The sequence below is a fragment of the Bos indicus x Bos taurus genome, chromosome 16 (genome assembly GCF_003369695.1).
Source record: "Bos indicus x Bos taurus breed Angus x Brahman F1 hybrid chromosome 16, Bos_hybrid_MaternalHap_v2.0, whole genome shotgun sequence".
Lineage (NCBI taxonomy): Eukaryota > Metazoa > Chordata > Mammalia > Artiodactyla > Bovidae > Bos > Bos indicus x Bos taurus.
Genome location: NC_040091.1, coordinates 31,097,680 through 31,118,211, shown reverse-complemented (window position 1 = coordinate 31,118,211; position 20,532 = coordinate 31,097,680). Strand labels below are relative to the sequence as shown.

General features: G+C 43.4%; 1 protein-coding gene across 2 annotated transcripts in view; it reads left to right on the top strand.

Annotated features, from left to right (window-relative positions):
* Positions 1-20,532, top strand: part of KIF26B (kinesin family member 26B) — a 528,852-nt gene that overhangs the window by 361,182 nt on the left and 147,138 nt on the right. For both annotated transcript variants that reach the window (XM_027564671.1, XM_027564672.1), the window contains one exon: positions 11,079-11,262. In XM_027564671.1, coding sequence (XP_027420472.1) covers positions 11,079-11,262 — 184 coding nt within the window. The remainder of the gene's footprint in view (positions 1-11,078; positions 11,263-20,532) is intronic.

Below are 20,532 nucleotides of genomic sequence, written 5' to 3'. Positions count from 1 at the left end.
TTTCCTCAGATTTCAACTATACCAAATAATTTGTTAAATAAAAAGAAACATTGATATTAAAGGGGAAAAAAGAAATTACTTCCATTAGCAAACAAAACTAGCATATATTCACGTTTAATTAACCAAGAAGCCCCCAAACCACAGAGTGTGTCACCCAGCATTGACAATTAATTATCTTTGCTGTGAGAGAGCTACAGGTATTGAGCAAAGAGTTACAGATTAAAGGCTTTGTTTTCTCTGCAATTGCTGTCCATTTCTAGCTATCACACCTTGATAGCAGCTTGCTGCTTCAGGCAGCAAATTATATCTGAAGTATGTAATTTCATGTCAGTTTTTAATTTCACATGATCAAAATATGGGGAAAGTGAGGATAAAGCACTGTTTCTTTTAAAATAAAGACATTAAATGAACAACAACTGCTTTTCAGTTTCTTATGCTTTTTAAGATAATTTTCTACCAAACAGCTAAGTAAGATAAATATTAAGGGAAACTAGGGAATTAGTGGTCACTCTTGACTTTTAAATGGGCTCTCTGTTTATGGTAGATCATGTGGTTTCTTCCTTTGAACATTGCATTAGCATATATATAAATGATTTAACTAGAAACTACTGGAGTTAGCATCTAAAAGGCTGCATGATGTAATGAAAAGAACATTAGATTCATTAGTCTTGAAATCAAATTATCTGGAATATGCTTATTCCTTGAAGGAACCTTAATTTTAGCTATTTCTTGCAATGTAGTCAATATCCATACATATATTATGGACAATTGTTTCTCTGCAGAAAAATCAAACACAGGCATTCCTAAGGAATAGGCTTTAATTAGCCTATGATTGTCTTTTTCTCTGTCTATATTTATAAGCAGCTGAAATAGCTAGTTGTAGATACATGTTTATCAGTTCCAATCAAGAAGACCAGCTAGTCCTCAATTATTCATGTTTGTGAAAGATAGCAATACTGGCAATTAAGTACAATCGTATATACCTAGTTTGGGATGGATTTTTCAACTACAGTTGTACTGACTAGGGTCCGATGGCCTCAGTGTTTATAGTTCTTTTATTTGCTGAGCCCGGTTTGCAAAGGCCTGACTCTTTGGAGGAGGCTAGAAACTAGCTGGTTTCCTAGGTACTAATGAGGAGGCTTGGTTGGGCAGATCAGGCCGGGGACCTAAAGATCTGCTGAAGCAGAAGGTTTCTAAGCTGAAGCCAAGTTGGCAAGCAGAAGGCAAGATGCAGATCAGGAAGCCAGGTTAGGAGTCTGAGAAGACCAAGACCTAGGCTTGGCACAGGCTGTAGAGCAGGAGCAGGGAGATTTGGAGTGCAGCTGGGGCTGCGTCCTCAAACCCAGGTAAGTGGCTACTGTCACTGGTCAGAGAGCGGGCAAGGCTGTGTCCCCCCTGGATGGGGCAGTGGGCTTGCCTTGTGCTGTCCCCTCACGTGGCCTTGTCCAGGACATCTGTAGTGAACATCTTTGGAGCAGAGGATCCTGGAGGCACACCTCCAGACTTCTGTGCCTGTTAGACTCTTTCCATCCCTGGTAAAGTTCTTAGGTATGTGCCCTGGCCGGTTGGCGTCTACTGAGTCAGGTCAGCAGGTGAGAAGAAAATGTAGCTTTGTGCATCTGCATGGAGTGAAGCAGTGAAATAAAGAAGCTAACAGCTGTGGAGTCACAAACTGATATGTATGTCATACATGCTCATACATGTCATACATGTTGCTAAGTTGTGTCCACCTCTTTGCAACCCCATGGACTATAGCCCGCCAGGCTCCTCTGTCCATGGAAAATTCTCTAGGCACGTGTACTGAAATGGGTGGCCATTTCCTCTTCCACATGGTATCAAAGGCAGCCTACAAATTGGCGGTATGTTCTTTAGACCTCCAGGATCTAATGCCTGAAGATCTGAAGTGGAGCTGATGTAGTAATAATAGAAATGAAGTGCAAGTAAGTGTAACGTGCTTGAATCATTCCAAAACTATCCTCTGGCCCCCCGATCTGTGGAAAAATTGTCTTCCATGAAACTGGTCCCTGGTGCCAAAAAGGTTGGGGACCACTGCTGTAGATCTTCATATTACACATCAGTTGTTTATTCAGTCTTCTAGTGTCCTTGAAAGAGTGGGGAGCCCTCTGAAAATGTGAAAGATTCATGAGGCCTGAAGTGAGTTGCATCTTTCTGAGGTCACTGAGTCTTGGACACAGAAATTCCCTCTTTCTAATGTGTTTTCCTCTAGGTTTGACCTGGAGCTGGTTGTCTCATCAGTGTTCTGGTCTAACCAACTGGGTTTGCTGGACACACAGAAATAGAAAAGTGTAATAAGAAAGCCCACATGTCCCCAAGCTGCCAAAAGAGTATGGCACCAACTGTCAAGTTCCAGATGAGATTAAGTTCATTAGAGCAGAGGTTCCCAGCTTTCTTTCGGGCCCTGGAACCTAGCCTCCCGAAGATGGCATCTCGGCTTTTAGTGAAGGCGCTCCCTCAAAGCCCCGTCACATGAAATATTAAGGAAGCTGCCAAGATCGGCCGCCATGCCTGGTATCCCGCTGCCAGGCGCCTGAGGCAAGCGGAGCTTGGGGGCCCACACAGAACAAGCAGCAGCCGCTGTATAATGAGCTGAAAGGGCTTAACTCCCAGCAAGACGAGTGGAAGAGTCTTTCTTAAAATGCTCCAAATCTCTGTGGACACCAAGGAAGCTTACCTGAGCCCTGAGAACACGGAGCATCAGAAATATGGAGGCAAAGGGTCTCAGCAGGATGTAAATTCTGCCACTGCCACAGTGTGTATCTGTGTTCCTACAGTCCACGTTTCCTCAGCCAGGAAATAACAGATTCATGCTTTGTACTCCTGTTTAGCCTTCCATGAGTGCGTGCTTGGTTGTTCAGCCATGTCCGACTCTTTGCAACCTCATGGACTGTAGCCCGTCAGGCTCCTCTGTTCATGGAATTCTCCAGGCAAAAATACTGGAGTGGGTTGCCATTCCTTTCTGCAGAGTATCTTCCCAACCCAGGGATCTAACCCAAGTCTTCTGCATCGTAGGTGGATCATTTTACCATCTGAGCCATCAGGGAAGCCCTTAGCCTTCCATGTCAATGGCTAATTCTTTTATTATTAAACATTTCCTGCTTTATTTGAGCATATGGAAACATTTCTATTTTCACATAAGGATCTTGGCTCAGCAAACACTTTCTTAGGTACCTGGCTTCCAGCAAAGGAGATTTTTACTTTGAATAGCTTTTGTAAAAGAAAAGTTAGCCTATGAAAGGGCTTCTTTTCATCCCATTGTTTTTGCCTTTAGTTGTATTTTCATTCACCTCTATTATTCTCACTTTGACCATAAAAATCCAAACAGGAATGGATTAGCAGTATTCACCAACAGAATGGTTTTCAAATTTTGCTTTTTCCCCGTTTTGTACCTCTAGGCATGAGTGAATGATGTGCAGTTCAGGTAAGGCTTCTACCTCCTCCGAGCTTCTAGGGAGCCAGTGGAAGTTCTCAGTAATAGTGGGTGGTGTGGATTCCTCTCATAGCCACAGCTTAGGAGTAGACTCTTGAACACAGAGCACCTGTGGGGTGACTCAGCGATGACTTGACTGACATGCATAGCCTATTAATTGCATAGTTCTTTGAAAGTGAAATTGTTAGTCACTCAGTCGTGCCTGACTCTGCAACCCTGTGGACTGCAGCCCACCAGGCTCCTCTGTCCATGGGATTTTCCAGGCAAGGAAAATGGAGTGGGTTGCCTTCTCCAGGGGATCTTCCTGACCCAGGGATCGAACTCGGGTCTCCTGCCCTGCAGGCAGATTCTTTATTGACTGAGCTACCAGGGAAGCATAGTTCTTTAAAAGAGTATATAGTTGTCATTGATTGATTGATTCAGTTTCCAGAGCACTGAGATGCATTCTAAGCAGCTTCCAGCATTCTTTTTGTGTCTGTAGAAGGAGAGGTATGAGGCAGTGGAGAAGGGCATGGAAGAATGGTGTGTGGTGGTGGTAGTTGTTGTGGTGTTGTTACTGTCGTGCAAGGACTCCCTCTGGGTTGGGATTGCAGGAGTTGAGAAACCATTTTCATAAAATTTGCCTTTCATATCCTAATTCTGGGCATGACCTGACTCACTCAGCTGAGACATTTTCCCCCCTGTGATGAGAAGGTATGTTGCTAAGCAACTAGATCAGTAATTGGTAAATGCTTATATATGATTTGATTTGAGTTACATACAAAACTATGTAACTGCTTTTTTTTTTCTGTCTTCATTATTAGGCACATAATTATCATTTGGTTTTATATTGCCCAAATGAAGTAAAATAAGTGCTTCTATTTATCACATTGCAAAACAGCATGAAGTGGTAGACTGACCCTAAGTCTAAAGCAGAAAATGCAAATCCTCGTCTCAGTTGTAAGAATCACTAGTCCTATGAGTGTAGATAAAATCAGGTAACTTCTGTGCCTCCCTGGCTTTTTATGTCTGTACTTTGTGGTACAAACACCTTCTCTGCTTGTCTCACAGGACTGAGTGTGATGGATGTGACAGTATGTGAAAAAGGCTTTAGAAAGAGTGAAACATTCCAAGGTCTAAGCATTTCTAGAACTTCAGATACATAGTCTTGGGACTTTGCATATGTTCCTTTAATTCCAAAGGCTGGATCAATTAAGAAGCCCTGAGTTGGGTACACACCAGTGGTCCCCAACCCTTTTGGCATCAGAAACTGGTTTCATGGCAGACAATTTTTCCATGGACCGGGGGTCATGGAGATTATTTTGGGATGATTCAAGTGTATTACATTTATTGTATACTTTATTTCTGCTATTATTACGTCAGTAATAATGCAGTGATAAAGTCAATACTAATGGCATCCAGAAGGAAAGACCACGCTGCACAGCAGCGTCTCATTAAGTGTTAAGACATAGGCTCTCAATTGCCTCTTAATTGCTGAAGCCTTAAGGAGTTGATAAGGGCAACTTGTAGAAGCCTTGAATGGGTAAAGTTTTAAGAGAAGAATAGGGGTAAATTCATAGAGATTATCACTCTGGGGTAATGCTGTGCAGCAAGTTGCAAAAATCAATCTATTTTCAAATTATAATAGTGTCTGGCTGCCGTGTCTTAATACAATATCGTTTGAGGTTAACCGTCAGCCATGTTTTGCCTCCTAGCAGTAAACATTTTATTTGAAGTCATGTCATGAATTATCTTCCTACACTAATGAAATGGATCATTTACATAAAAATCTGAAAAACCCCAAGACCCATATGCTTTTTGGTCTCCAGAGGCATGGAAATGACCTCAGTGACAGCCAATTAGAAAATGGAAAGGTGAAGGAGGACGCTTTTTATTCCCTGTTTGGAGAATTTCCAGAATGAGAAATGGCAGTGCCGGAATACTTTTAAATAGGCATTATTTCAAAATGAAGGCTAACTGATTTTTTTTTTAACACGTAGATGGATATCTTAACTATTTCCAGAGGGCTTTGCCTCAGACCACTGGTTCTTGTCACACACCCTTCCTATTTATAATCTGTTCTATTTTCTTCTACCCCTGTGTCTCTGACCCCATGGATTTCCTGGGAGCTGCTGTGATCTGTCATGTCATTGCTCATTTACCAGACAGTCTTAATCCTCAGAGCATTGAAATATTTTATAATGGCACATAAGCCATCGGAGCCTATGACAGCCCTGGCCATTTCACTTTAAATTGCCACGTGGATTGTCTTTTTACCTGCTGACGCTGGCGATTTTACCACTCTCATCTCCCTCCTGGGTCAGGACCCTCTCTGGGCAACAGATGGGGCAGTTCTAAGGGCCTCACCCTGCCCTCCTCTTGAGCAGTTTTTCAGATGATGTCTCACCAGTCAATTGCTTGGGTTCAATTTATTTGAACCCAGTTTGAATGACCTCTTAATTTTCATGAAGCTGTCACCCACCTATATGATCATCTCACAGTTGAACACCCCCTTCAGACAGGATGAAATGCTCTGAGTATTGTTAGCAAACACGGTACTTAGAATTTTTTAAAGGATGAAGAATCCTTAGAAAAACAACTGTACTACCTGATATTCCTGCTTGATATTCTCTAAGGAGAGTTCTATTCTTCACGAAGCTAACGATTCTTACAATATTGTTAGGGCAATATTTTAGTAAACTCTAGACACTAAGCGGGGTAGACCCCAACTTAATTCTCATGGGATGCGTTTAGAATGAAGGGCTTGCCATTTAAACACTCCATAATTCTGAAAATCCAAGGTCAAATAGTCTATCACATAAATGCAAAAAAAGAAAAAGGTACCCTGTAAGTTCCCCCCTCTGATCTGTATAATCTAAAGCTCTCCCCCACCTAAACCAATTAAATTAACTAGATAATTATTTACCTCTTTCTTTTTGATCTGGGTAGATCTGGCCAGGGGGAACAAGGAACCATCCCCTTTGAAGGTCATCTCAATTCTAAACCGATTCCTGAATTCGGATGGCATCACAATGATGTGTTAGGATGATTGTCTCCTGTGTGAGACGAGTAAGGATGGAGAGAAAGGGTAGAGCCCAGAGGGAAGCACTGAGCTCGCTAGGTTTAAATTCTTGCCAAGTTCACATTATTGCTCCTCTCCTCAGACTGATAATGCTTGGTGTGGCGTCACTTTCTTTATAGCTGTTCAGTGAATATTAATTTCATCCTGCTGGAGAGGCCACTTTTTTTTTTAATTGAAATAAGGTTCAGAGAATTAAGTGAAGCCCAGGGATAGTTAAAGATGTGTGCAGGGCTGAATAGCTGTAGGAAATATGTGATACAGTCCATGCCAAGAATGAGTCAAGTAAATATTACTTCTCACAGTTTTTAGGTTAACTTTTTGTTGTTTAAAATCTTATCAAACGACATACTCATCTGTTCCTCTCCCTTAAAAAAAAAAAAAAGAACCTGTGAGGCATTAATTACACAAAATAATTGCTAGCCAAAATGTCTTTACCTTTTCAATTCTTTCATGACTGCTGCTCCTTTATGCCACTGAATAATACAAGTGTATATGAACGATTTCTGTCTCTTAAACTTGGCCCATCTGTGTGTCATTGAAGTGCTCTGTAAAAACAGCAGAAGCTGCTGGCTTCCAAGAAATTGAAACATATAAAATAGAGATCAAATAGCTGGTTAGGATGATTTCGAAATGAAAATAAAATGTTCTTATGCAATATATGGCTCTAAACTGTGATTTCTAAGCTCTAGAATACTTCTTATTTCATATATATGCTTTAGGTTTTGTATTATTTTTTTGTAACTGTGATGTGAGCAAAGTTTCCCCCTTGAAATTTCATATATGTTTTAAGAAGGAAGTAGTTTTTATGTATTCTCAAATAATTTTCTGCATTACAGTTTTTCTGCATTGAAGCCAACAGAGGCTTCCCTGAATGGAATAGAGATTTCAGGGATCATTTCAGTGTCTTTGCATCGGAAGAAATTTTGGAAATCATACCATGTTCCCAGTGCCTGCTTTCATCTCCCTGGTATTCCCTGTAAATGGCTTTCTAGCCACTACTTGGACACTTTGGATGATAAAAGCTATTTCAAGAAGCAGACCCATCACTAATGGGTTACTCCGATTTTTAGAAAGATGCCCCCTTTACTTATATCCCACAAATGCCCTTACATTTCAGCTGCCTGTTTTTCTACCTGTTCAGAGATGATCTGATGCAATATGGGGAACAGAGACCTAGATTCAGTCTCAGTTCCACTGTTTATTATTATATTCCTTCAAAGTACCATCTATTAAGTACTTCCTGTATACTAAACCCTTTACCTGTACTCTTATTTAATTTCATAAACGTCTATAAAATAAATAATTTTTTTGTTCTGTCTTCCTATGCAGAACTGAGGCTCGATAATATGTGTAATAATGATAATGATGATGATAATATTACTAAGTACCAACTATATGCTCGGGTGCTATGCTGGACCCTTTATATAAACATTATCAGAATTTAAGTAACTTACCTATCACCTACCTAGTGGCTGAAGAAGCTAGATGTTCAAATAAAGTCAGATACTCAAAGGACTTTGGATTTAACTCTTTAAGACTCATTTATTTGTCTGTTAAATGGGAGTACTGTTAGTATCTTCTTCACAAAGTTTGCTGAGATTCAAAATATTGGCCTGAGTAGGATATCAGAAGGACCTCTGATAGGTCAAGTAAAATGGGGCTGAGGACCATGACATTTAGCAATCATGAGGTCATTTGTGGCCTTGAAAAGAGCTGTGTCAGAGGAGATATGGGATGGATGCCTGGTAGGGAAGAGTTTATAGGCAATGGGAGGAGGTGAACTGGAGAAAACAACACTTTCCATGAATTCTGCTGCAAAGATGAGCAAGAAAACAGAACAGTAGCTGGCTGGGTAAGAAGGATGAAGAGAAAGACCTGTGTTTTATTTCTGAAGACAGAAGAAATAGCAGCATGTTTGTCTACTTTTGGGATTGATCTAGTAATAGAGCAAAATTTTGATATTATATTAATATCAAATATCAAACATTATATTAATATCAGGAGAGAGACAGAGGAATGAAACCTTGGCTCCTTGGGAATGCCCTTTATACACTTTAATTTCAAGGACCCTCTCTTTCCTCCTCTGCAGGGTCTGTGTGGGGGGAGTAAGTGGGTGTGGGTAGTACAGATAAGAGAAATGACAAAAAGCGTCTCTTCCGAGCTGCCTTTCAAAGTGTCACTCCCTTCTCCTCTCTGTCTCCACTTTTGGACTAGGAACCCCCAACTGGTGGGGAAGTGTGAACCACAGCAATTCCTTGGTCCTTTTACCACTATCTGAAAGAATCCTAATGTGAATGGATAAGCACATGATCCATTCAGTTCAGATCATCATCTTCGCCCTTCTTCCTAACGCTCCTGTGTCTGTGGGCACCCTGACTTGAAAGCAGTGAGAGGTTGCTGTCAGTAGAACGTGATGTCCACACACACACCTCTGGATGAGTCACTGTTTGTTCAAGGAGAAAATCCCACAGAGTAATGAAAACTCCCAAGAGATGCGCCAGACCGGTCACCGAACAATCCCACTTCACCTTTAATTTTAGAGGGGCAGTATCAGAAAGAGTGGCAATGAAAGCATGAGAAAAAATTACTCCTATGTGGTTTTTTTTTTTTTTTTTTGCTGATTGGGGAAAGAAAGCACTGTGGAAATGTCTTTCTAGTGCCCTTCATTTTTCATCATCTTACATAGATTCACTATAGAGGTCCCTAAGTTTGGCCTTGGGACTGTTAGGGTATCATTCCATCAAAATCTGTCATTCCTCATGCATCAGTCCTCTGAAAATCACTCCTGTGAAAAAGATGTTCAATTTCACATCTAAGAAAAAAATTAAGCTTTGAAGTGGTAATTCTATTTGCTGTATTTGTGCAGTGGCCATTTTGTAGCTCAGGGGATTTGTCAAAAGCATGCCAGTTACTGATACAAAATTAAAATTAACCAGTCCAGAGCTTTAAGATTCATACATGAAGAGGGAAGGTGGTGGGAAGTGGGGAGGGGTGGAAACAATGCTGATTTAATCTTTTTGAGCTACTTTGCTTGTGACTTGTTATGCAGTTGGTAAAAACACAGGATGGATTATAAGGTTTTGATGTGTAGAATACATCAAAACAAAATACCATTTGTTTTAAGCAGCAGCTAAAATGTTTCTTCACCTTTGGTAAGGAAACTGAAATTCTTAGAACAAGAATATAGTGTGAGAACACCAAGAATGAATCTAGAAGTAAGTGTGTTATAGTCTGTGCCTTTGCCTTATTTTCCCCTCTCCTCTATGTTAAGATTGTCGTATTTCAGATGTTGTAGGACACTACGGAGAAGGCAACGGCACCCCACTCCAGTACTCTTGCCTGGAAAATCCCATGGACGGAGAAGCCTGGTAGGCTGCAGTCCATGGGGTCGCTAAGAGTCGGGCACAACTGAGCGACTTCACTTTCACTTTTCACTTTCCTGCATTGGAGAAGGAAATGGCAACCCACTCCAGTGTTCTTGCCTGGAGAATCCCAGGGACAGGGGAGCCTAATGGGCTGCCATCTCTGGGGTCGCACAGAGTCGGCCACGACTGAAGCGACTTAGCAGCAGCAGCAGGAGGACATTCTAATGAGGGAAGATGTGATGAGAACAACAAATGTTATTAACGACGGCAGCGCCCTCCCTCCCACCTTTTCGTTTGCATCCTCTGCCACCTTTGTGAGTTCTGACTCTGTCACCCCTTGCTCTTGCCCATGAATTGCATTTTGTAGTGAAAGAGCACCCTGCACAAAAGCCTGCTTTCCTCATGAGCTGCCCCTAGTCTCAGGACCCTTCCTAATTCTGATTAGGTGTTATGTTTCTTTAGCAGCTTGATTTATATTTCCCCACTGCACTGGGGTCTGTGTTTTTCTTCCACAATCACATCCATAGCATACCTTGAATGGTCACCACGTGGTTCTTCCTCAGACCAGTCTGGATTTTACAACGTGTTAGAGTTTCTAAGAAACTCATAAGGTCTCTCACACTTGAGTTTATACCAGAAGTTATGAAATGATTAACCTAATTGGTACTGCTTATCCCCAAAGATGGCCAGCTTTATTCATGCTTAAGCTGAATGTTCGTGGATAATAAGCAGTTCTTTGTGGATGGAGGCTGCAGAACCATGTGAGGTCATGGCGTTGCTCTGCCATGTGAAGATCGGGCAGCTCCCTGGGTTCACTCATGGTGCTACTGGCAAAGAACCTGCCTTTCAGTGCAGGAAACGCAAGAGATGTGGGTTTGATCCTTGGGTCAGGAAGACTTCCCCCTGGCAGAGGAAATGGCAACCCATTCCAGTATTGTTACCTGGAAAATTCCATGGACAGAGGGCCCTGGCAGGCTGCAGTCCATAGGGTCACACCGTCGGACATGACTGAAGCGGTGGCACAGCATGGCATGCACAACATGGTCACAATTAGGGGCTACCACCTGGCCCTCGGAGGAAGAGAGAGAACTGTTTACTGCAGTAAGAACTAGGGGCTTCTTAAGGGAAAGGACACAAAGTGACCCTAGCATGTCTGATTGTGCCATACTTTTTCCTTTATGGTCTTTTTTCTTTTTCCCTCCAGAGCTGCCCAGAAGTTAAATCTCTCATCTAAGAAGAAGAAACATCGGCCTTCCACTTCTTCTGTTGCTGAACCACCTCTCTTTGCCACCAGCTTCAGCGGGATTCTCCAGACGTCCCCACCCCCGGCCCCGCCCTGCCTGCTGAGGGCCGTCAACAAGGTGAAGGACACCCCAGGCCTGGGCAAGGTAGGCACCTGGGCCGTATCCACTCAGGTTTCGACTGTGGGGTTCTGTGTCAAAGCCAGGGAGGAGAATGGGGGCTCAGTTGGATAATTAAAACAAGAAGGTGACAGGGAGAGAAGGACACAAAATGAAATTCATTGGGAAGGACTGTAAAATTTTCCTTTATAAGTGGTAAATTAAGACATTCCATCTATTGGAGATGTGGTTTGATTTTGGCAGAAAAAAAAAAAAAAAAAACCACCTCAGCCTTGTATTGATTGACAGAAGTGTAACCAATTAAAGAAAATACCCCAAAGCACAAAAGATGGAAGGCAGAAGCAGGAGAGACCAAGAGACCGTACAGGAATAAGACATAAAGATGCTCTGTCATTTCCCTGCAACACTTTCATTGTTCCTCCCCGTTAGAGAAATCACAAGTTCTTCTTTTGAACCAGACCACTGATGGGATTTCTGGGGAGCATTTGCTGTGTGCCGTTCTAGCCAAGAAACGCAATTTTGAATTGTTACAGTTACTTAGAGATGAGGCACATAATGAGATGTAGGGACACCATTTCAAGACCTGGCTCAGCTGTGTTTAGGATAACTTTGTTTTTATATGTCATCTCTTAACTCTCTCTTCTGAGGTGAACGTCTGGGTGAAGTGACTTACAGTTTACTCTTCAATGGATAAATAACCTAGGACTTATTAAAAACATTTAGCTGAAGAAAGAGGTGGTTGTTTTCTTTCTTTTGCTTTCATCACAAGTAGGCTGGACCATGCCACCTCGCCAGTCTCTCACCAGACTCAACAGCACTCATTTTGGAAGCTGTAGGTCTTGCTGAGGGGAGTGACTGCTCAACTATGTGGACTAAGATTTATTTGTTGTTGCTGTGGTTCAGTCGCTTAGTCTTGTCTGACTCTTTGCGACTGCATGGACTGCAGCACGCCGGGCTTCCCTGTCCTTCACTACCTCCAAGAGTTTGCTTAAACTCTTGAGTCGATGATACCATCCAACCCTCTCATCCCCTGTCACCCTCTTCTCCTCCTGCCCTCAATCTTTCTCAGCATCACGTTCTTTTCCAGTAAGTGGGCTCTTTGCATCAGATGGCCAAAGTATTGGAGCTTCAGCTTCAATGTCAGTCCTTCCAATGAGTATTCAGGGTTGATATCCTTTAGGATTGACAGGTTTGATCTCCTTGCAGTCCAAGGGACTCTCAAGAGTCTTCTCTGGCACCACAGTTTGAAAACATCAATTCTTCAGCACTCAGCATTCTTTATGGTCCAACTCTCACATCCATACATAACTCCTGGAAGATTTTCCTCATTTAGGTCACTGATTCCCTTTCCCCTTGACCCTCAATGAGGTTATTCCCAGGTTCACGGTCTTCAGTGGCCTCAGCCTGATTTGTGGTCCTTCTGGAATTTACCCCACGCCCTCTGCCCTTCTTCCTTCCTGCTTTTCTCTCTTCTCCTGCTTCCTCCCATATCTTACCACCCTCAATTTCACCACCCACTGGGAAAGTACTAACTTGCTAATCTACTCTGCTACTCTTGCCAACAAAGTTTACATTTTAAGATTATGTTGAATAGAGCAATATTCTTTTTTTTTTTTTATCACTCTATTTCCAACTAACCAACTACACCAAATTCCTCTCCAAGTATCAAGCATGCCATATTCTTTCTGGTCTTTGCACACAGTAATTTTTACTTCAGGTATTCCCTCCATCTCTGTCAGACACATGGTCCAACTTTAAAAAATCAGTTTGAAAGTGAAAGTCACTCAGTTGTGTCCAACTCTTTGTGACCCCATGGACTATACAGTCCATGGAATTAATTCTTCAGGCCAGAATACTGGAGTGGGTTGCCTTTCCCTTCTTCAGGGGATCTTCCCAATTCAGGGATCGAACCCAGATCTCCCACATAGCAGGCAGATTCTTTACCAACTGAGCTATGAGGGAAAGCCCAAAAATCAGTTTAGTACCTTCTTTAAGAAAGTGAAATCAGTTATTGAATGAATTTCTACTGTGCCTTCTTCCTTCTTTAGTCCCAAGAAATGCTTATTCTGGGCTTCCCAGGTGACTCAGCAGTAAAGAATTTGCCTGCCAATGTAGGAGACTCAGGAGATGCAGGTTCAATCCCTTGATCGGGAAGATCCCTGGAGAAGGAAATAGCAGCTCACTCCAGTATTCTTACCTGGAAAATCACACAGACAGAGGAGCCTGGTGGGTTACAGTCCATAATGCTTATTCTAAGGGAAGGCATTCAATCCTGGAATGCTCCATGACATTGGATAGGACTTTCCTAAGCCCAGAGGTAAAGCAGGAAGTGAGGAAGCAGGGCAGTGGCCTGGGTTCAGCCTACAAGGGCTGCTGAGCATCACCAGCCATGGAAGGAAATGGAGGAAACCGCATGAGCAGGACTCACATGGGTGGTAGTGGCACCCCTTTGGGGGCACACGGAGGTCATACTGGATGGCTGATAGACTGCCTTCTAAGAAGGATGGATACAAGTAACAGCAGGGCTTAAAAAAATGTTTTTTAAATTTAATTGTGGTAAGGTACACATAACAGAAAATTTACCGTCTGAATTATTTTTAAGTGTGCATGGACTTTGGTTTAGCTAAGAGGAGTTTGGAACTTTAATGCCAAAGCTGAACCACCCTGAACAAAGTGACATCAAATTCCCACTGCAGTGTCCTTTTCCTTTCCTGCTCTCCTTCCTACTTCTCTTCTGAGTGTATGTGAACCAGTATTTAACTGCTGTCACTCTAAAGAGGTAGCCAACTATTAGCCAACCTGGGGCACCCATGTACCCCCACTATGACCCTGTCCAGGATGCGTCAAAATGAACCACATAAGAAACCATCCTCCTCCGTCTGTGACAGTGGCCCAGTCTGTGGTTTCTAAAATGGTTGTTGCAGATACACATTCAGGTGGACCTGGGCCCCGAGCATAGGACCTTCCGTCCCCGCTTCCCCAATCCCGGCGCCCCTTCCTGGAATTCTGAGACAAAAGGATCAGGGCATCAGGAGGGGCCTTAACCAGCAGAAGGACTGTTTGCAGCCATGATGAGCCAGGGCTTGAATGAAAATAATCTGGGGGGCACTGGTTTGATCTTGATTCCAAGATGTACTATATGTAGTGATCAGATAGACATATAAGTAAGATAAGCAGCATAAGACCAGGTATACCTACAACTAATATTAAAGTCATTCATAACCTAAAGCTCACAAATGATACCCTTACTTTTTTTAAAAGCAAAATACTGTCCATCTCACTCATTTGCAGTCCAATGTGCTCTTTTGAATGGGAGAGAAAGGGTGACATTGCCAGCCAGGAATGCAGGAAGCCGGAGTTTGTCCATGGAAGTGGGGTTATCAGGCTGAGTGTCTCAGAAGATGACAGGTGTGACTTCTGCCTGACGATCGACCTCGCGGCAGCTTTGCAGCTGAGCATGGAGACGTAGGCACTGGTGGAGAGGAAGTGACAGCCGGAGGGGGTATGGTTTCTGGAAGGCAGTGTCATATATACTTTAACTTGAAAACGTGTGTGATTGAAACCAGAGGTAGAGAAGTACACCTCCTCCTGCCTCCTCCCTCGGAGGCGTGTGCTTCTCAGAGTGCGAGACGCCCATGACTCTGCCACGCTGGCACCAGTGGCCTGAACTTAGCGGAGGTCCATTTACCAGCTCGTGCTTTTCTCACACCCTGATAGTCCACCACTATGAGGAACTGCATTCTTGTGCTGAGTCGCTCAGCTGTGTCCAACTCTTCGAGACCCCAGGGGCTGTAGCCCATCTGTCCGTGGGATTTCCCAGGCATATTCCCAGGCAGAAGTACCCGAGTGCATTGCCAGTTCCTTCTCCAGCATTCTTGTTGTTGTTGTTCAGTTGCTCAGTCGTGTCCAACTCTTTGCAACCCCATGGACTGCAGCATGCCAGGCTGCCCTGTCCTTCACCATCTCCCGAAACGTACTCAAGCTCATGTCCATCGAGTCAGTGATGCCATCCACCCATCTCGTCCTCTGTCATCCCCTTCTCGTCCTGCCTTCTATCTTTCCCAGCATCAGCATTCTTCTTACCTATATGGAAAAATCCCTGTCAATTTATCTCTGTTGCACAATTTACATATTAACATTTCAAAGAAATACAGTGGAGTTTCATATAGAACATAAAGAATTGCCACTATTACATTTGAAGTATAAAAGTTTCATAGAATTGCCAAATTCTCAATTTGGCAATTTGGTAACTCAGTTATTTAACCTGGGGGTGGGGTGGGGCTGGGGTTTTTGAGGCCCAGTGAGGAGCAAGTCCAGCCCAGCCCCAATTCTCATCTTCAACCACCGAGGACTTCCTCAGGAGACCCGAAGACACCTTTTGTGGGTTCGTTTACAGTTACCCCCAGGAAAACTGAGGCCCTGAGGGAGCAGGAGATTTCCCAGTGCCCCCTGAGTTAAACCCAGGGGTCAGGACCTGTGAGACATTTTATTCCCTTCTGTTTCACGTGACCTTTAAAAACTTGAGTAGAGACAATAAAGTAATGGGACCATAAGGGCAGCAGAATGAACTGGGAACCAGTCACCTTCATCCTGTAGAGGACAGGCTTCCCTTTTCAGAATCGTGGTTGAGAGGGAAAGGGCAGTGATGGGCCAGGGTAGAGACATAGCAAGTCAGGAGTGCCCCACCCTCCCCTCCTCTCATCCCACTGCCGTCTGTCTCCAGCAAGAACTTTCCTCCCTCACCCCACCAGGCCCTCCACCCAGAGTTATTGCTGGCTGCCAAGTGCTTCTTGAGGCAGAAGCTTTTCTGGAGACCACAGTGATGGACAGACTTGGGTAACTTCAGTGTACCTGGAGCTGAAGCACAGTACATACACACACAGGAAATATCTCAGAATCCCCAGCACCTAGAGTAATACTTGGCACACAGCAAATGTTTATTGAGCATCTTCTATGGCTCAGATGGTAAAGAATCTGCCTGCAGTGTGGAAGACCAGAGTTCGATTCCTGGGTCAGGAAGATCCCCTGGAGAAGGAAATGGCTACCTGCTCTAGTATTCTTGCGCGGAGAATTCCATGGACAGAGGAGCCTGGTGGACTACAGTCCATGGGGTCGCAGAGTCGGACATGACTGAGCTGGTAACATTTTCACTTTTCTCTGTGTCAGGCCCTGTGCTGAGCACTAGGCTTGCCACGATGGGCATACAGGCAGAATCCCTGCCCTGACAGCACTTACAGTCTCATCATTTTAATAGTCAGTCTTAGACATCTCACTGACTTGGACCAAGATGAAGGATGTTTGACTTAAGGAAAACTTGGAATCACAGACTTCAAGTAATTCTGTCTAACTTTCAAGTTATATAAAGAAGCTATAGTACTAAGTGGTTGTGTAGAGACATTCTTAATGAACAGATAAAGATGATTAGTGGATCAAAGCAGCTTAGTCCCTGTTTATATTTCATGGGTTTGACTTTATGTAAATGATATTTCTAATCTGTTTGAAAATGGTTCCTTCTCCTAAGTCAGTAAAATCTCTTCATGAAATTTGTTTGCACAATTAATTAACATCCATGTTTAAGGTTCATTTGTTAGTGTGTCACAGATTAATGTCAGAGCTCTTAGTGTTGGATTACAAGCTTCGAGAGCAAAGCGTATATTATCTGTTTAACTCACTCAGTATTTGGCTCTGCAGCCCCACCACGGGGGCATATATGCTTTCAAGGGTGAGAGTGGTGATAGTGACTGTTACATTGCTGCTGCTGCTACTGCTGCTGCTAAGTCGCTTCAGTCGTGTTCGACTCTGTGAGACCCCAGAGACGGCAGCCCACCAGCCTCCCCCATCCCTGGGATTCTCCAGGCAAGAACACTGGAGTGGGTTGCCATTTCCTTCTCCAATGCAGGAAAGTGAAAAGTGAAAGTGAAGTCGCTCAGTCATGTCTGACTCTCAGCGACCCCATGGACTGCAGCCCACCAGGCTCCTCCATCCATGGGATTTTCCAGGCAAGAGTACTGGAGTGGGGTGCCATTGCCTTCTCCGGACATTTACATTAGGGATGGTTAATTCTCCTCTTCCTAGAAGAATTCCTGAAAGGAAATGCATGAAGCATGAAGGGAAAAGAGACCTTCTCTTCCTCCATGATTTCCAAGAATGCCTTGAAAGAATGGAATCACCAACTCTCTGCCTTTGTTCCCTCAAATATGCTTTGTGAATACAAGAAAACTCCTATAGGTGTGTGCTAGCAACAGGGAAGACTTCCCAGGTGGCTCAGTGGTAAAGAGCCCGTCTGCCAACGTAGGAGATGTTAAGAGATGGGGGTTCAATCCCTGAGTTGGGAAGATCCCCTGGACGGGGGCATGGCAACCCATTCCAGTATTCTTGTCTGGAGAATTCCATGAACGAAGGAGCCTGGCGGGCTACAGTCCATGGGGTCGCAAAAGAGCCAGATATGACTGAGCAACTGAACAACAATAGCAGCAAGGGAACAGACTCTTTAGAATTTGAAAAGATCATAAAAATTGGATGAAAGAAACATGAAGAATTATGGAAAATTGAACTGGAACCAGGTTGAGGTGGGCTTGTCATACTCGGTTTGCTCCGTGAGTATCTGTAGACATACTGTGTTCCAGGTACTGCAGGAGGCGCCACCGCTGGGGACAGTACACAGAAGCTGATGGGCTGCTCTGGGCCACATGCCTGTGAAGGGGAGAAGGGGTGTATATCCTGGTCTCCAGGGACCCCAGCCTCCTGTGAAAATGCTTGCCTGGCGTTCAGCCTCAGCCACCTCTCCTGAGCTACAAATGCTGTTTTCTTCTCCTAGGGACCCCCCTTTGCCTAGTTTCTGGGTAGAAGAAGAGTTGTGGTTCCCGTCATGCTGGATCCCGACCACCACTCATGCCCGTACATCTGTGTGTTTCTGAAGCATTTCACTAAGATTTCTCTGTAGACAGTGCAGCCCCAAGGCAGGCAGTTCTGAGGAGTCCTCAGAGTTGTGGTTTAGAAACAGACTTACTTGTCTGGCTAGATTATTTTTCTTAGGGAATATAGGTGGGAGCCACTATTCTTCTTCACGTGCAAAGTTGCTTCAGTTGTGTCCTACTCTGCGACCCTATGGACTGTAGTCTGCCAGGCTGCTCTGTCCATGGGTTTCTCCTTTCAAGAATACTGGAGTGGGTTGCCATTTCCTTCTCCAGAAAATCTTCCCAACTCAGGGATCAAACCTGTATCTTTTATGTTTCCTGCACTGGCAAGCAGTTTTTGTTTTGTTTTGTTTTTTTACCACTAGTGCCACCTGGGAAGCCCTTCTTCCCAGAGCTTGATTTTCAGTCATCTGCCTCTTATTTAGCACTACTTTTCAAACTCTGTTACAGCATATTTTGACCTCTATTTTTTAAAAATCTATGACAAACCTAGACAGTGTGTTAAAAGCAGAGATATCACCTTACTAACAAAGGTCCATATAGTCAAAGCTGTGGTTTTTCCAGTAGTCAGGTACGGATGTGAGAGTTGGACCTTAAAGAAGGCTGAGTGCTGAAAAATTGATGCTTTTGAACTGTGGTGCAGGAGAAGACTCTTGAGTGTCTCTTGGACTGCAAGGAGATCAAACCAGATCAATCCTAAAGTAAATCAACCCTGGATATTCATTGGAAGAACTGATACTGAAGCTCCAATAATTTGGCCACTTGATACGAAGAACTGATTTATTGGAAAAGACCCTGATGCTGGGAAAGATTGAAGTCAAAAAGAAAATGGGGGATGGCAGAGGATGAGATAGTTAGATAGCATCATTGACTCAAAGAACATAAATTTGCACAAACTCTGGGAGACAGTGGAGAACAGAGGAGCCTGGCGTGCTACAGTCCATGGGATCACAAGGAGTTGGATGTGACTTAGCAACTGAACAACAACAAAACATAAAGCATATTCTCTAAATAACATCTCCCCCTCTGCACACAAACACGCACTCACTCTCACTCACTGCTTGGCTCATGTTACCAGGTCCTATATTGTCTAGACTTAGTTTAATTCTAAACTTCCCCTTATTTGGTGTGTAGACTATAGGATAGAAAAAAATAAATGAACCATGTGTGGTTTTCAGTAGAGATTCTTTCCCTTTACAGATTTATTAACATTTTAGAGCAGAAGTCATTCAATTACTAAGCCCTTGTGACACTGTAAGGAAGAAGAAGCCAAGATTCCCGTTCAGTTTATGTTCTGATTACAAGAGGATAACAATAAAACTGAAAATTTGATTAAAATTTTAAATAAGATCTTTTTTAAAGTTCTAACGAAGCTCTCATTCATTTGTTCAACATATAGAAGTGGCCAATATAGCTCTTGCTTGTTCAGGAAGTGATGCCAGGCAATACCAAGGAGAAAATTTCATGCCTTCCAACTCACCAAGGTCAGAGTTATTGAAATAGTATGCAAATGATCAAATTCATCATTTCTTCCTTTCCTCATCCTAAAACTTTACCAAAGCAAAGAGAAAAGATTTGAGTCAGCCTTTAACATTCATTTCCAGCATCCTAATGTGATGGAAAATTTTGGATCTCACTGCTCACTCACCAGGGATTACTCTCCCCACTCCCTTAAACATGCCAGACAGTAGAAAGGAATCTGAGCTTTCTATTTTGGTGTGCTTTTGTGGGTTGGGGAGAAATAGACTGCCTAAATAAAACATGCTCATTCATCAGGATAGCTGGCTTGATAGCTTTGAAAATTGAATTGTTAGCTCTTCTGGGAAATAAACTCATGTGAACTTCCACTCCCTAATTACAGTTCTTTTCTATGCTCTGTTGGTTTTGGTTGAGTCGGCTAAGCTCCTGTAGTTAGTTTGGGTTTTTTTCTCCTTTCTTTCTTTCTTGTTTTGACCCCTTCTCCAACCTGTATCTCCAGAGAAAGGAGACTTGAAGAAAATGTCCTGACTCATTAATCTTCGCGGTTTCTTCACCATCACCACTCTGCCGTCCGCATCTCTCCTGGAGCCCGCCCTCCCTTGCGCATGCACAGTATGCTGCTGCAACACCAGGCCCCCAAGCTCAGGAACTGTGGGTGCCCTGCTGGGAGGGCCCCACTGGTCCTGGAGCCAACCTGAACGGCTAAGTAATGAGGCAGGACTTTTCTCTACAGCTGCTGCCATGTCATTCTTGAGTTTAGCAGGCTCATTCTTGCAAAGACAGAAAGTGTTGGGAAGATGTTCTCCTTTAAAGGCTACTGGACAGGAAAGTCATAGTAAACCACGTGGAAAAGAAAGCATGGGGGCCATTTTTGTTCTTCATTATTGATATGACTGCCTTT